Source organism: Mirounga leonina, unplaced genomic scaffold, assembly GCF_011800145.1.
Source record: "Mirounga leonina isolate KUSES-001 unplaced genomic scaffold, KU_Mleo_1.0 Mir_115, whole genome shotgun sequence".
Taxonomy (NCBI): Eukaryota; Metazoa; Chordata; class Mammalia; order Carnivora; family Phocidae; genus Mirounga; species Mirounga leonina.
In genome coordinates this window covers 73,559,774-73,577,170 of record NW_023270268.1, presented here as the reverse complement: position 1 = coordinate 73,577,170, position 17,397 = coordinate 73,559,774, and the positions used below count along the sequence as shown (strand labels likewise).

Here is a 17,397-nt window from a genome sequence, read left to right as displayed (position 1 = left end):
AGTCATGACAACTACATGTAATGTGTCCTGGATGGGACCCTGGGGGGAAAAGTGCATTAGGTAAAATTAGTTTTACCTAATTCTAAGTTTTAACTAATTTAACTAAGTCTAACTAACGTATGGACTTTATTTAATAATAATATTTTATTTATTTATTTATTTATATAAAATAAATATTTATAATATTTATTTTAATAATAAAAATAGCAATCAATATTCTATTAATTGTAAGAAATATACCATACTAATGAAAACTGTTAAGATAGGAGAAACTGGGTGGTCTATATGGGAACTCTGTGTACTATTTTTTACTTTTTTCTGAAATTCTAAAACTATTTGAAGAAGTAAAATTTATTTCTAAAACACTGGTACTCTATGTCTAAACAATTGAATCTGTTACATTTAAGACATAGTGATTATCAAAACTACATCTACAATTAAACTGTTGTTCTTGTACCAGGCACCCTGTCTGTCTGAGGCTCTTCAAGTGCTTTTCTGCAATACATTGCTACTCCATCACTCTCTTGGTGCTGCTGTTTTGATTTTTTTCCCTTGTTCACTTTCACCACCCAGCCTAGAAAATGAAACAATCGAAGTAACAAATAGCAACATTCAATTCTTTAAATATTCACTGGGAACCCAGTTTGTGCTTTGTTCCCGGACTACAATAATGAAAGTCACAATCCCTATCATGAAGGGGGTGGCAGTTTAGTGGAAGACAAACATGTCTCCAGTAAGTGCCTGTTGGTCCAAGAGCATGGAATGGAAGAGACAGTGGGGCACGTAGGGGAGGTAAAGGTCAGCTCAGCCTGGGAGGTCAGGGTGTTCATAGGAGAAGATGCCTAAATTTGGTCTGGAAGATTGGGTAGGAGTTTTCAAGGGAGACAAAGCAGAGGGAGGGAACCTCAGCAGAAGGAAGAGGTGGTGCAAAGGCAGAGAGACTGGAAACAAGAACATTCCTGGAACTGCCATAGCTGGAGGCTGGAGGTAGGGGTGGGGACTAGTGGAAGTTAGACTGGACAGAAATCAGGGTAGTTAATGAAGGGTCCAGTGTTTCATGAGGAGTCTGGACTGTATCCCAGCAGGGCATTTAAACAAGGAAGTTACCTGATTAGATTTAGCTCCAGGAAAGCTAATTCTGATTGTGGTATGAAGAATGGATTTGCAAGTAAAAAGACTTCTCCTCTTCTGAGCTGAGGGATTTAGGGTTTCTTCTGACCACCTCACCATTTCCAGGATTCACCCTGGGATCTTAAGGGAGAGATGCAAAAGGGCAAAGGTGATTCAAGTCCTGTCCTGTCCAAGTGGTGAGCCGGGAGCTCCAGCATGTGGCACTGACCTCACATCAGGGCTGTATACCATACACCACTGATTTGACAGTCATTCTTTCGGTCAGATTTCTTGATATTTGTGCAGCAGTTAACACCTGTGACTCAGTTTCCTAGCTTATCACTGGGCTGGCCACCAGGTCTCATCACCGTCACCCCAGAAACACAAACTGACATTGCCTAATCCTGACATAAGGGGATTTGGTTTCTTTTGGGATCTGAACTCAGCTGTTTTGTCAGAACCTCTAGTCGGCTGTACAACTGAGCTTCCTGAGGCCAGAAGCACATTCTCTGAAGAGACATTTTATTTTTATTTATTTTTATTTTTTTAAAGATTTTATTTATTTATTTGACACAGAGAGAGACAGCGAGAGAGGGACACAAGCAGGGGGAGTGGGAGAGGGAGAAGCAGGCTTCCCGCTGAGCCGGGAGCCCAATGCGGAACTTGATCCGGGATCATGACCTGAGCCGAAGGCAGACACTTAACCGACTGAGCCACCCAAGTGCCCCTGAAGAGACCTTTTAAATACAAGCCCCACCTTGTGGTGTGTGTATTTGCACAGGGTCTGCAAACTATAGCCTGTGCGCCAAAACTGCTTGCCACCTACTTTTATAAAGTTTTATCAGAACACAGCCACACTCATTCATTTACGGAGTATATGTTATCTCTGACTGCTTTTATGCTACAACATCAGAGGTCAGTAGTCGTAACAGAGACCAGATGGTCTGCAAAGCCTGAAATACTTACTCTTTGGTCCTTTACAGAAAAATTTTGCTGACCGTCCAGGTCTGTACTCAGACCCCACGAGGACTGAGACCAGCACTAGATGTTGGAGGAGAGGTCAGCCTTGACAGGACCCTCAGGCTGTAGGTGAACGGTTGTTCCGTAACTGACAGGGTAGTCCTCCCTCAGGGCTCTTGGCTCTTTCCCTCAGAAGATGGCCCTACATAAAAAAAGACACATTTACTTTTCCACTTGCGAAATGTGGCAACCTCCCCAAATGTGTGCTGAGCCTGTACTTTCGGGATGAGGCATCCTCAGAGCACCCTGCATGGCTTGTGGTGGTTGAGCTCTTCTAATTTGGGGTCCTTTCCTTGGTGGCTAAAATCATCCAGGAGACGGATGTTAGACGTGAGATGTCTGACATCCGTCACAGTTGGCATGACAAAGAAGAGACTACCCACTTCCCTTGATCTGCCAGAGGTCAGAGGCCAGAAGAAACATATTTAGCTAAATTTAGGCCTTGGTGAAATTCGAAGACTTCCAGGCCTTGTTTCTTATTCTCTTGGACCTTTGCCTTAGAACATATAGTCAGTTATGGGAATGTCTGGGAGTTTCATCTTTCCCTTGGTATTTTTTCAGCTTACTTCTTTACTACTCATGAATAGAGAAGGTGTCCCACAGAATAAAATTTAAATGTTTCTCCTAGGGTGTTTGGGGTTCCCTTGATCCTGCCTCAGTATATAGCCAACTCTTTCCCCCAGAACACTTAAACTCTTTTCTGCTTCAGGGCCTTTATTCGGGGTATACCTCTTATTTTGAAACCTTCCTGTTTTGTAAAGTGGCCTAATGTCCTTTATTCATAGTCTGTGGCATCCTCTTCTACTACTAATGGACGTGGCTTCATGAACATTTATCCGCTTAATATATATTTACTGAGTGCTACTCTGTGCTAGGCAGTGTTCTAGGCATGGAGATACAATAGTGAAAAGGATATGATTGTTGTCCATCAAGTGAGAGATGCAGACTCGCAGAATCACAATTCTGGTGCAGGGCGAGTTGTGCCATGACTTGCGTATGGATAGAAGGGTCACCTGAAGGAAGTGAAACTGGGGGAAGAGGGGAAGAAGGGAGAAAGGGAAAGCTTCATGTCCTCAGGCTCAGTGCAGAGTGACCTGGTCATGATTTGCTTTTGTTCTTACAGGCCAGAGCCCAGGAAGTCCTGCAGAAGCTGGGCGATGTGCAGGAAATATTTCACAAGAGGCAAATGAGTCTGATGAAACTGGCCGCCAGACAAACTCGCCCAGTGCAACCTGTGGCCCCCCATCCTGAGTCCTCCCCAAAATGGGTGTCACCAAAAACCAGCCAGCCCTGCACCTTAGGTAGGTTATTTGGGGGGAGGAATCTTTGTGCCCTTATGTTTCATCTGTGCTCATGAGGGTTGAGATTGTGCCTGTTTAAGATGCATAAATGGTTGTTGTTTTGACAAATATTATTTAAAATAAACTACAGATATGGAATAGTAAGGCATTGAAGACTTTATAGAGTTAGATAAAACTGAGTGCCTGTGTACAAGGAGACACTCACAGTCTAGAGGAGGAATAATATAAATGTGCAAATAACATCAGCATGAAATAGACTCCATTAAGGACCTTTAAAATGCTCACAAGATTCTATTATCAGTCCAGTGGTAAAATTGGTTCTTTGTAAAGAATAAAACAATAGATAAGTCCTTATACCAGTCCTGCATGGTCTTGATTATGAGAGCTTATTAGTAAGTCTTGAGATCAGGTAGTGTTAAGTCTTCCAACTTTGTTCTTTGTCAAGATTATTTTGGCTATTTTAGGTCCTTTCCATTTCCATATAAATTTTAGACTCACTTTTTAATTTCTGCTGAGATTATGCTTGAGGTTGCACTAAATTTATAGATCAGTTTGGGGAGAATTGTTATCATACCAATATCGAATCTTACAATTCATAAATGTTATAACTATTTATTTAGGTCTTCTCTAATTTCTCTTGGCAGTATAGAAGTTTTTTGGTTTTGGTTTTGGTTTGCTCTTTTTTTAAGTTTTTATTTAAGTTCCAGTTAGTTAACATACAGTGTAATATCAGTTTCAGGTGTGCAATATAGTGATTCAGTACTTGCATACATCACCTGGTGCTCATCAGAGCAAGTGCTCTTCTTTTTTTTTTTTTTTTTTAAGATTTTATTTATTTATTCATTAGAGACAGAGAGAGAAGCAGAGGGAGAAGCAGGCTCCCAAGGAGCAGGGAGCCCGATGCGGGACTCGATCCCAGGACCCTGAGGTCATGACCTGAGCCAAAGGCAGACGCTTAACCATCTGAGCCACCCAGGCGCCCAGCAAGTGCTCTTCTTAATCCCCATCACTTGTTTAACCCATCCCCTGCCCACCCCCTCTGGTAACCGTCAGTTTGGTCTCTATAGCTTGAGTCTGTTTCTTGGTTTCCCTCTCTCTCGTTTTTTTCCCCTTTGCTCATTTGATTTGTTTCCTAAATTTCACATACGAGTGAAATCATATGGTATTTGGCAGTATAGTAGGTTTGAGTGTAGAGGTCTTAGGCATTTCATGTTTTTTTTTAAAACTGTATTAAATGGAATTTACCATATTTAACTATTAATAGGAATATATTTCTGTATAAGATACAACCAGGTCATCTGTGAATAGAGACCTTCTGTTTCAATCTTTATGCTTTTTTCCCCTTGCCTTACTATAATGGCCGAAACCTCCAATACAGTGTTGAATAGACATGGTGAGAGCAGACATCCTTGTCTTTCCCAATGTTAAGGCAAAGAGTTCCTTTTTTACTTTAAAGTATGATGTTAACAGTAAGTTTTTCACAGAGGCCTTTTATCAGATTGAGGAATTTCCCTTCTCTTCCTACTTTGATGAGAGTTTTCATCATGAATGATTGTTGACTTTTTTCAGATGCTCTTTTTGGTGCATCTGTTGAAATGATTATATAGTTTTTCTCCTTTATTTGTTAATATGGTGGATTACAATGATTTATTTTCAAATGTTAAAACAATTGTACATTCCTGGGGTAAACTACTCTTGGATATGTTATATATGTTATTTGTTACTCTGTGATTTGAAACTCTGTTATTAAGCACATACATGTTCATAATTGTTATGTCTTCCAGATATTCTGGCCCTCTTCTAATTAGGAAACATCTCTCCTTCCCTCCTTATCTTTTTTTTTTTTTTTAAAGATTTTATTTATTTGACAGAGAGAGGCACAGTGAGAGAGGGAACACAAGCAGGGGAAGTGGGAGAGGGAGAAGCAGGCTTCCCACTGAGCAGGAAGCCCAATGCGGGACTCGATCCCAGGACCCTGGGATCAGCACCTGAGCCGAAGGCAGACACTTAACAACTGAGCCACCCAGGCGCCCCTTCCCTCCTTATCTTTAGTAATACTCCTTGTCCTGAAGTCTATTTTGTCTGATACTAATATAGCATTCCAGCTTTCTTATGTTTAGTGTTTGCATAATATATTTTTTCCATTCTTCTATTTCTTTGTTTTTAAAGTAGATTTCTTGTAAGATATGCTTATATTTGGGTCTTGACTTTTTTTAAAAAAGATTTTATTTATTTGAGAGAGAGAGAGCATGCACAAAAGAGTGCACGGGGGGTGGGGGGGGCAGAGGGAGAGGGAGAGGCAGGCTTCCTGCTGAGCAGGGAGCCCCAGGCAGGGCTCAGGGCTCGATCCCAGGACCCTGGGATCATGACCCAAGTGGAAAGCACGTGCTTAACTGACTGAGCCACCCAAGTGCCCCAATTGGGTCTTTACTTTTTAATACATTCTGTTAACCTCTGCCTTCTGATTGGAGTATTTAGTCCATTTATATACAATGTAATTATTGATATAGTTGGATTTAGAGCTATAATTTTGTTATTTGTTGTTTATTTTCTCATTTTTTCACTCTGTTCCTCCTTTTCTGTCTTCTTTTGGGTTAGCAATTTTTTTTTTAGTGTTCTTTTTAATTCTTAGCATACCTCTTTGCATTGTTTTTCTCAGATATATGCTTATGTATAGTCTTTTATATTTTATATATAGTCTTTTACATCTACTCTCTTATTCAGTCATTTCCAGTGTTCTTTTTATTCCTTATTGTAGATCTGAATCATCACTTTGTGTCATTCTCTTCAGGCTACAGAGCTTCCTATGCATTTCTTGTGCAGATCTGTTGACAACAGATTCTTTTGGTTTTTATTTATCTGAAAATTATGGGGTCTTGGTACTTCTCCATTTCATTTGGTTTACAGTCCCCTGTCGCCCATCACATATTGCACTTTTTAGAAGCAGCCTTGATAAGAGTTTAGTGCATTTTTTTCTTGAATTTTCTGTGCACACACATACACACACACTCAACACACACAACCATGCACACTCAATACACTTATGCTCACATCCTGCTCACACAAACAGATACACACATAGAGACATCTTTTTGGATCGCTAGAAATAGGACTTGATTCTCCTTAATTCTCATTTAGGGCTCTTTCCCAAAAATAAATTATGTTCACTTCTGTGATTTTTCTTATGTCATTGTTTTAAGGGTTATATGTTTGTTACAAGTAAATAAAGCAGAATGATAGCTTGTTTCTCTCTCTTTTTATTTTTTCACAAGATCTCATAATGGACAATGACCCTATAGCATAAATAGATCTTTGTCATATCTGAACAGGTATCATTGACTTTGGCCAGACATCTTGCTCATTTTGCAGAACAATTCTGCACTTTTGTTTTGGATAGTAACGGCTGAGTATGGATTCAGGCAAGTCACTAACAGGATTTTCAAACACATTTTATCTGATTCCTTAGTAACTGAGTCTGTTCCAAGATAAACCATTATATTTCACAGTGTAAGGAACGTGAGGGAGCTGGAATCTTGGCTCTGACTCTTGTTAGCTGAGTGCCTTGGGTATGCAACATTTAACCTCTCTAAAGTTTATAAGGAATGTGAAAAAATTCTTTTGTGGCTATAATAATAGCTAAAATGTACTGTTTACCATGATCTAAACACTTTGCATATATTAACTCATTAAGCCTCATAACAACCCTCTACTGTAGGCTTTCTCATATTTCCATACTTTACAGATGAAGAAGCTAAGGCACAGAGATTACTCTGATAGATAGGTGTCTTGTACATGGAAGAGCAACACTTGAATGCTGGCAGTGTGGCTCCTTGCCCCAGCCTTGAACTTCATTGCTGTACTTACAGTGGGAAGGGTGGTGCTTCTCAGTCATGGATGTTGCCAGTTATAATGTACGTACTCCTAGCATCTAGTTATTATGCCTAGAATCACTCAGCTTACAGGGATCTGGCAGAGAATGAGGAGCCCAAAGGATTGTTCATTCTTATGAAGTAGCTGCAGTGGTCATATAATAGGGGCAGCAAACAGTGCACTTCACTATAGATTTCAATAATACCTATGAAAAAATCCATAGAAAGCCCAAGTGGATTCCAGTTGACTCACAGAACCTGAGGGTTGGGAGGAATCTCTGGAGGCCACTGTTCACCACAGATAAGAATCAGAGTGATATGTTGGGGGCATTAGGTGGATGGCATTTTGGCCATGGGACCTAGAAATGCTCAAATTCTTAGGTTGTTCACAGGTATCCTGTGACTTTTCCAAGGGAATTGTATATACAGGGGTGTTGACCGTGACAAGAACTCAAAGTATCACTTACTTATTTTTTTTTTTTTAATTTATTTGTGAGAGAGAGAATGAGAGACAGAGAGCATGAGAGGGAGGAGGATCAGAGGGAGAAGCAGACTCCCTGCTGAGCAGGGAGCCCGATGCGGGACTCGATCCCGGGACTCCAGGATCATGACCTGAGCCGAAGGCAGTCGCTTAACCAACTGAGCCACCCAGGCGCCCAGTATCACTTACTTATTAGCCTTTCAGCCATCATCCCCAATGCGGCCCTCTGGTAATGCTGGGTTAGAAAGCCTCAAGGCCTAACCAGGGCTTCTCCTCCTCAAGTCCCATTCTTGTTGCCAAATGACCTTGGAGGCCTGAGGAAAGGATATCTCCCAGGTGTTGCAAGAGCTCTGTGGAAAGAAGGGGAGGGAGACAGAGTGACAGAGAGACAGAGAGAGGAGAGCAAGAATAAGACAGCCCAGTTCCATCCTGACTCAGCTAATTGATTCTTCACATAGTTGTCTCATCCACTAATGTGGTTCCTCAGTTCTAGAATCCAACTATTAGAGTAGCAACAATTTCTGGCTGGGGCAGACATAGACATCCTCTTATAGAATCATAGTATGATTATGTGAGTGTGGGGGGGTTGCGTGTGTGTGTGTGTGTGTGTGTATGTGTATGGAGAGACAGAGGGAGAGAACACTTTCAAGAAGACCGTAAGGAAATGGTTGTGTTTAAGTGGTAAGATTTTAGTATTTTTTAAATTGTCTATAATAAGCACAAATTAACTACCTGTGTAATAAAAAATATATTCAATAAATGTATTATCTAGAATTGAATCTGGTCTTCTAATCCAAGAGCAACATTCAACTGCGGTATTATATAGTACAAAGATAAATGCTAAAGCAGCAGTGCATAAAAGAATCCATGAAGTTTGAATGTCAAGGAAGACTTCTTAACTTGGGGGAAGGGTACGTGAGACCTCCCTGTATGTTTCTTTGCAACCTTATGTGAATCCGTAATTCAAAATACAAGAAAGTGACCTTTTCACTGAGCCTTAAAAATGGAAATGATGGGGGCGCCTGGGTGGCTCAGTCGTTAAGCGTCTGCCTTCAGCTCAGGTCGTGATCCCAGGGTCCTGGGATCGAGGCCCGCATCAGGCTCCCTGCCTGGCGGGAAGCCTGCTTCTCCCTTTCCCACTCCCCCTGCTTGTGTTCCCTCTCTAGCTGTCTCTCTCTCTCTCTCTGTCAAATAAATAAAATCTTTAAAAAAAAAAAATGGAAATGATGGAAATCCTCTCGTTTTTACCACATTATGTTTATTGATTTGTTGTAGTTTGATGTTCCATGCAGTGTTGTGTGTAACTTTTGTCTCTTTGGATCAAATGTTAAATGCCTGGGGTCAAGGGCTGTTTCTTTTCTGCATCTCTCCTTCACCTCCAATTTCATCTCCCACCTTGCAAATCACCACAGCAGCTCAGTTAAGCTTTGTTATTCAGTTGGCCCAACCCAGTCCAGGTGCTCATCCAAGCCAGGCTATACGCTCTGGGTTATTTATAAGCTGAGTTGCCAAATTAATGGCATATTTTCTTTGTCTCTCTAGCTCCTCTTCAGAGGACATCTGAGGAAACTTATACAGGGACATTGGAAAAGGAAGACGATGAGACTAAATTTGAAGTCAAAGTAAGATCACCTTTCTCTTTTACAGTTAACGATTTCTGATATGAGAGAATATTGTTGCCATAATTACCAATAAATGAAGTTCCCCTATCCCATACCTATCACAGCTCCACATGATGTGGCCATAAAGACATGTTGCACAGACTAGTGCTCTCAAAAGCTGAGTTTTGTAGGATTTGTTCCTTTTCTTTCTTCTTAATTGCAACTAGAAAAACTGGTCATGGATGTAATTGTTGGTAGATATTATGTTATTGAGGGAAAAGTCATTTTGTGCATCCCTATACTCTTGACTTCATATTTAAAATTGGTAGAACAGTGTGTGGTTTGTGTACAAAAAACATGGCTGAATTGCATAGAGCTACACACACTCGCGTGTGTGTACCACCAGTGAACTCTGAATAAACTGTGTAAATTGTGTGAACATAGTTTTCTTGCTTTTAATACTATGCTTTATTTGTGTAAGGTATTAATATTAGAGGAACTTGGGGGAAGGGTACATGAGACCTCCCTGTATGTTTCTTTGCAACCTTATGTGAATCCATAATTACTTCAAAATACAAGTTTAAAAAAAAAAAGCATAAGCTTTGGAATCGGGCAGACCTGCATGGAAGCCACAGAAACCACTCTAAGCCTCCGTTTCTCATCTAGAAAAACGGGCATAACAACAGCTATCATCTGAAACTAATTTTGAGCAGCAAATGGAAATTTGAAAAGTGCCAAGCACCGTATAATTGTAAAGTAACATTATATTTAAATACCCAAATAAAAAATATGTTGCCGCAAAAGCAACCCTAGAAGGGGTCCATTTACCCCTGCCTCACTAAAAAGTGAGTATCTGGCTAATGGAACAGTTCTGAAAGCAGAAGCCGGTAGACCCTGGGTCACTTGCAGTTGAGCAACAGTTTGGACCCACCATCTGTGCCTAATGGGTCTGAATAGAGGACCCCACAGGTATTCCACCGACCATGTTGGAGTCAGGCAGAAAGCGGGTCTCAGACTTTTCTTCCTCAAGGCAGAAACAATGTGGCAAGTGGAGTTCCCAGCAGACTTTTCTTAGAGAGAGAAAGCTGCATTCTTCTGTCTGTTTGGTTATCCTTTCGTAGTTTAGGCAGACGAGGACATTGCTATCACTGTTTCAGAATCCCCTGTGGTGGGAGAAATTGCTTACCATGTCTTCCAGAGTTAAGTAACAGTCTGCAGTTTCACACAGTCGTGATCAGCCATTTAAAAGAGTAAAGAGCAATTTTTTGAAATGGGCAAATGTAATGAAACTTCGCCAGACTTGACATCCATGAAGTCTGTGGAATTATTGAGTGACATAAAAAGGGCTTAACCGTGATCACCTTCAAAACTGAGCATCACCCTACCCATCTCTGTACTCTGGGCTTCAGAGAATCTCATCTCTAAAGGTGAGAGCCATGTCAAGTGCACCAAAGCCCACATCCAGCCCCTGAACTTACGTGCTGTTGCTATTAACCCACAAATCAAAGTGATTTGCACTTACCTCACAGCTCTGTGATTTTCTTTGCCCATCTTTAGACAACATATTTATGGCCTACACACTTTATAAAGATGCCATAGGAGTTGCATGTACATGCACATTCTCATATGAGAGAATCCAAATTCGAGTGAATTATTTCAATAAGTGTGAATAGTAAAAATGAGTGCTGCTGTTTTATTGTTGGGGAAAAAAAAGGAAATACAGTCAGTCAGCACAAAGCACCTTTTCTCAGGGAAGACCTGAGGATATTTAAGATGAAAGCTTCTCATAAGCTACACTTATTACTTACTTCGATTTTATTTTTGGTAAATACAGACAATGCAGAAACTAGGGCAGGGGAAGAATTAGAGGCCTATAGGGTTGGCACATGTTGAGTAGAATCCAAGAAGCTCTGACCACTAGACTTTGGTTTCTTCTTTTTTTGGCCTTGCTGCTTATTTAATTCAGACTCCAGGCCCATCCTCACCAACAGCATAGGTACTGGAAAGCCAGCACAAGCCCATGTTACAGTCGTCCTGGGCTTTTGTTGTTGTTTTTCCTTATTGTGACTTCGTCTGTGTATTTAATGCGGGGCTTTTCCTGCAACAACATGTATGTTAACAGTCAAGGCAGTGGAGGAAGCATTTTGGCAAACCGAGGCTGGCCAGACTTCTACTTCTAAACACCAAGGCTATGAGAAGTGTGAGCAGAATCCATATAGTTGTGAACGACCATGAGTAGGAAGGAAGATGGATTTTGAACTAAATCCCCAAATCCTAGACTTAAAAATCAATTCAGGACCAGTAAATGCCATTAGCATTTGACAAGGTAGGTAGTATAACTAGGGAAATCGTCATTCCAAAATATGTAAGAAAACTAGTAAAAAAAAAAAAAATGGTAGGTTAGAAAAAAAGGTTTAGATTCATGTCTGTGTGATTTATGGTTTATTAGAAGGGGGGCAGGGAGGTTGACTAACATCAAGAACAATCATTGCTGCTTGTGTTTTGTGGCCGCTGTCCAGGACAGATGACCAGAATACATAACACTGAACTCTGGTGACACTCCTGACATCCTCGACCTGAGGCCTAGACCGCAAAGATGAAATCACAGTGCAAATCATAACATTGTGATAAATACCCCACCTTGCCTTCCTTGGGGAAATGCTCACAGACCAAAAAAAAAAAAAAAGGAAATAAACCCAAACCACTCATGATTGCCACTACATTCACTGACACTCACTACAACAAAATCATGCTATGAATTTATCATCATCAGGGAACTCATTTCCAAAAAAGGTGTCCTGTCTTCTCAGGTGGAGTAATCCTTGCTTTACTGGTTGGAAGGAGCGTAAGCTGGCTGAGCTCTCGGGCCGTCTGGCAGCCGTGCGGCCATGCGCTAGACTCACTGACGTGGTCTGGGAAAGCCCAGCCGTGGAGGAGATTCGCTGTGGTTGCTGGCAGTGGTGATGTGGCTGGTTCGGGTCCTTTACATCACCAGCTGGAAGCTGAAAGCATGACTCACAGGAGCTGCTTTCTCAGGCTGCTCGCATCACAGCCTCTTCAGAGCTGGAAAGAGGCCAGAGGCTGATGAAAATTCCTTTTTCATGAATGTGAACCCTCAGGATAAAGGCTGAGCTACTGGCTGTGAGCACCAACAAACTGTTCTTGGGCACCTGTTAATGTGGCTTTAGCATAGCAGAGGACTTTTTAGGCTTGCAAGCAAACAGCCTCCTTCATAAAAATTAAAGGGAAAAAAAAAAAAAGCCAAGGCAGTAAGTTACAGAATGGGGAAGTGAGGGAAAGGTTGCTAACACCGATGAGGCCCAGACATTGTGCTGTGTCCTCTACGTACCCGATTTCATCAATACCTTGAGGAAGAAGATTGAGGAAGCTGATGTTTCCCTTGTTTTATCCATGATGCTGCTGAGACTCTGAGAAGTTAAGTAAGTTTCCCTAAGGGTCACACAACTAGCAAATGGTGGAATGGGGATTTGAAACTCGTAGTTTATTTAATCTAACAGTTTACTTATCTATCTAACTTAATCTATTTACCTATAACCTATTAGTTACTTAATCTGCCTATCAGTTGACTTAATCTCTCATACTCTAAATTTCCTCTTCTGCAAAATGGGGAAAAGCAACCTCACAGGTGGTTGATTAAATGAGAACTATATGACTTCAATGACAATGATGATGTTAACAAATCAAAATAAAAATATTTAAAACATGAGAATATATGGGGAGTACCTAGCATGAAGCCTCATATATAGCAGGTTAGTAATTTTAGTTTCCCATTTAATCCCGTGTTTATAGATAGAATGTTCTGTGTAAAAGATGAAAAGTAGCTGAAGGATGGTCAGATTCAGGTCTTAAATTGAATAGCTTCTCCTAATCTTGAATGTGTACTGTTTTGCCAAATGATAGCTGATCAGGCCCAAACTCAGTTCCTTGTTTTCTCACTCCTTTGAATCCCCAAAGCTTTCATTTACCTCTGATTCTCAACAGGAGAACTATATAAACTATAAGCACATTTCAGTGTTCACCCTCTATGATGCTTGACATCTGGTCATTCAGAAAATCCACCAAATCTTTGAGGCAGCCCCCATCTAAGCTTTCTGAAGAATTTCTAGAACCAAGATTATCAAGGTTTCCTATGTATTGCAGCCCTGAGAAGCTTATTAATAATGCAGATTCTCAGTCTCTACCCTCAGATTGTGACTCAGGAGGGCCAGATATGGTCCAGGAATCTGAATTTTTAACTTTTAAATTTAAAATTTTTAATTTGGTACCTAGAATGCAGGTGGTATAAGGATTGCATTTTTGGTCACACTGGTCCAGAAGCTATATTCATAGTTCATAAAGACCTGGAATAAAGGAGAGCTCATTAAGGTGGCTATAGAACTCTTAGGCTAATATAGAGTCCAGAACTTAGTGAAGTAAGAGTGTGATTATATTAATCTATCAGAATGTACTTTCATTGAGGGAGCTATATGAAAAAGAAGAGAATAACAGTTAAGACCACTGTTGACTTTGCTCTTTGACCAATAAAAAACTGAGATGACTAAAATATTTCATTGGTCCAACCTGGGTGTCTTATTCAGCTCCATTTAATATATATTAAAGCAACTGCTATGGGTCATATGGAAACAATTCTAGCATGGGGCCTGAACTCAGGAAACTTACAAGTTTCATGAGCGAAACTACATATTTCAAATAATTTATAATGTAAAGAATGACATACGTCCAGTAAAAGAAATATAACGTGTTAGAAGGCAGAAGAGGGAACAGTTCCTAACAACGATATTGGGGATATTTTATAAAGGAGATGGCATTTGAACTTAACTTTGAAAAATAAATACAACTTTGAAAGGTGGATAAGACAGAGAAGGGCAGTCAAGATGGGGAAGGATGTAAAGTCTCAAAAGTCTGAAAGGGCATAGGCCATTCTGAGAATGGTTCGAGAAAGCCAGAGAGGTAGACTGGAACAGGTTGCTAAACGCTTTGGTTAGGAGTTGTTGCCAGGAAGGGCACCTATGTATTAGAAAGATGACTCTGGTATGGCAATGAAGAGTAGACTAGAAGGCAGGCAGGCGGACTAGCTGCCAGCAGGTGCCACAGTCTAGGTGTGACTCCAGTGTTAAGAAACTTCTAATGACAGGAAAAGGGAGATGGGCAGAGCTTATACCAATTAATTCAGATGTCCTCCCCAGTGCCTAGAACACACTACACTGTCTCAGAAAGTGTGATGAATGAGGAGTAGGTCAAGGTGAGAAGAAAGGGGAGAGATTTAAGAGAGGGAAAGAAGATATTGAAGATACCTTAAGATTTCCATCGTGGATCTCTCACTGGATGAATTTGTTGGCTAATATAGAGCACTCAGGAGAAACAGTAGAAAGCGAGGACTTATGAAGGCTGAGTCCAACATTTGTAGGGTTTTATAGATCTGTAACAGCAACCCACACCTTCTCTATGAGCTGTAGCCACCCCCCCAACACACACACTAATGAGAGTCAGCCAGTTGACCTTGAGGTTATATGGAAATTATTTGTGAAATAGATTAGGGACCAAAGATTGTTCTAAAAAAGTACTTTTCAAACTTGTGATTTTATTTACAAGTTAAGATTGATAGACATATAAAAATAAGGTTACATTCACATTTATGCATTGAGGTTAAAAATCACATGAAATCAAACAGCTGGAGAAAATTCCGGATGTATAGGCAACTTCTTTTCAATGTCCTTGGCATACTTACTTCCTTCACATTTCTTAGTTTGGGAATGGGAGAAAGGTATCTTGCAACATGTTTCTCAATTTCTGTTATTTTAAACAGAACTACAGACTTGTAAATCATTGTTAAAACAATACTGCAGTTTTTTAAGAAGATACTTTTCCCATAAACAAAATATTATAAACATTATTTAGAGTATTAGTCCAGTCTTTAAAAACCAATTTAACCAGTGAGATCATTGAACTAATTACTAACAATAATGGCTGGGAAATTCAAGATCTTAGATAAAAGAGACCCTGGAAAATTTTTGAAGTAGGAAAAGTTTGCATTTGGGACCCATTCCCCTATCTGTCTCTCTTCATTTCCCATTCCCACAAAGCCTCGGGACTACTCATGCCTGTCTTCTCAAGCCTACCCTTCTCCTCCAAAGGGCTTTAGTCTATAACATGTGCTAAAACCTTCCTCTCCTCTCCTCTCCCTCTTGGAAGCCCCCACCCAATGTAGCTGATCTGGTCTAGAGGTAGGAGAATATCTGAATGTGAGCTAGTTCATAGCAATGCATGGATGATGAGTGACTGAGAGCTCCTTAACCCTTCTGGAAATACTTGCCATTAAAAAAAAAAAAAAAGACTGCCTTATTATCCAAAGGCAGTGACTTCTTCAGGCAGTGGCAATGAAGAGTAAGAAAAGATGTGCTGGGAAGAGCTGGTGAGATGGAGCAAACAGGACAGACTAGCCAGCTAGCAATCCAGGATAGATTCTCTCCCAGGGTAGATTCTCTAAGTGGTTCCTGTTTTTCAAAAGTTTTTCCTATTCTCCACATCAGAAACCCCTGAATCTCAAAAAAAAAAAAGAAAGAAAGAAAAAGAAAAGGGTTTCCCCCCTTTCTCCAGCAGTTCCAGCAATGGAGAGGAAAAGGCAGAGCATCCTTTCCTGAGGCTGATGCTTTTTGCTTTTCACTCTGGGACTGTGTCTCTAAGACCACTCTGGACTGGACTGAGGCTGGAGGTTGAATGGCCTTTGGAGAGTTTTCCTTTTCTGTTTTTTCCCCACTGTCCTCCCTACACCCCAACATTGTATAATTTTTCAATAATTCTTACTTGTCCTACCTCTTCATTTATTTTCTCTGGTTTTCACAATTAATTTACAATTTTGTAAAATGCTTAACCATAAATACTTCTTGCAATGATCACTATTTATATGTAAATGAAGAAGGTGGTTCAGCCCTTTATCTACCTTACTTTTTCTCACAATGAGGTCTAGTAGCTTCTCTTTTAAAGAAATGTGATAATATAATAAATAATACTTTCACCTTGAATTACCAGATACCATCGCTTTAAAAGAGTTGGAACTGAAATTGCTTTCCAAGCATCCCTAAAATCATAAAGTGAAATAATTTAACTGCAGGGAAAAGCTAATTTGATTCAGTTCAAATGTGGTTATCTCTCCTTTGGGGAAGGAAAAAAAAATAGTCAATTGAAAATCAGTTATTGATCCTTTATTTTTTTTTAAGTTTATTCATTTATTTATTTTAGCAGGGGCGGGGAGGGGCAGAGGGAGCGAATCTCAAGCAGACTCCCTCCTGAATGCAGAGCCCAACCAGGGCTCGATCCCATGACCCAGGAGATCATGACCTGAGCCCAAGCCAAGAGTTGGACACTAGACCGACTGAGCCACCCAGGTGCCCCTAGCTATTGATACTTTAAAAAATGTAGGTACTTTTAAAAAGCTGGTTGATACTTTGAAAAAGATATTCTCCTGAGAGAGGGAGAGTGTGTGCACACACACAGGAGCAGAGGCAGGGGCAGAGGGAGAGGGAGAGAGAATCTCAAGCAGACTCCTCACTGAGCCTGGAGCCCAACGCGGGGCTTGATCTCATGACACTGAGATCATGACCTGAGCTGAAATCAAGAGTTAGTTGCTCAACTGACTAAGCCACCCTTGTGCCCCTGAAATAAAATTTTTAAACAGAGTTCCTTCAAGCTAGGCACTTAGCCTGTTTTCTCAATTTTGAAACACATCTTTCTTCAAAATATGGGGAAACAAAACAATTAGATTACATGTTTGTTGAGAAGACCTAGGAAGTCATCATTCAAGGTGCTCCTAGAGAACCTGTATGTGGGTTGGTGTCACTTTGAAACTGGGGAGAGGCTGGGGTAGAAATGGGGTATGGGGATAGATGCTGAGCCCAGAGCAGTGGGCAGCTGCCTGCCTTCATGGCCACCCTTTTTCTTCAGAATAACATGAACATAAATGGGGAGGGGCTTTTCCACCTGATCGGCCCTCCACT

At 40.6% G+C, this 17,397-nt stretch overlaps 1 protein-coding gene across 1 annotated transcript in view; it reads left to right on the top strand.

Annotated features, from left to right (window-relative positions):
* The window catches only part of MCF2L2 (MCF.2 cell line derived transforming sequence-like 2), a 239,307-nt gene that overhangs the window by 119,739 nt on the left and 102,171 nt on the right, over window positions 1-17,397 (top strand). The window contains exons 13-14 of the mRNA XM_034999667.1: window positions 3,254-3,431; window positions 9,324-9,403. Of these exons, the coding sequence (XP_034855558.1) occupies window positions 3,254-3,431; window positions 9,324-9,403 (258 nt within the window). The remainder of the gene's footprint in view (window positions 1-3,253; window positions 3,432-9,323; window positions 9,404-17,397) is intronic.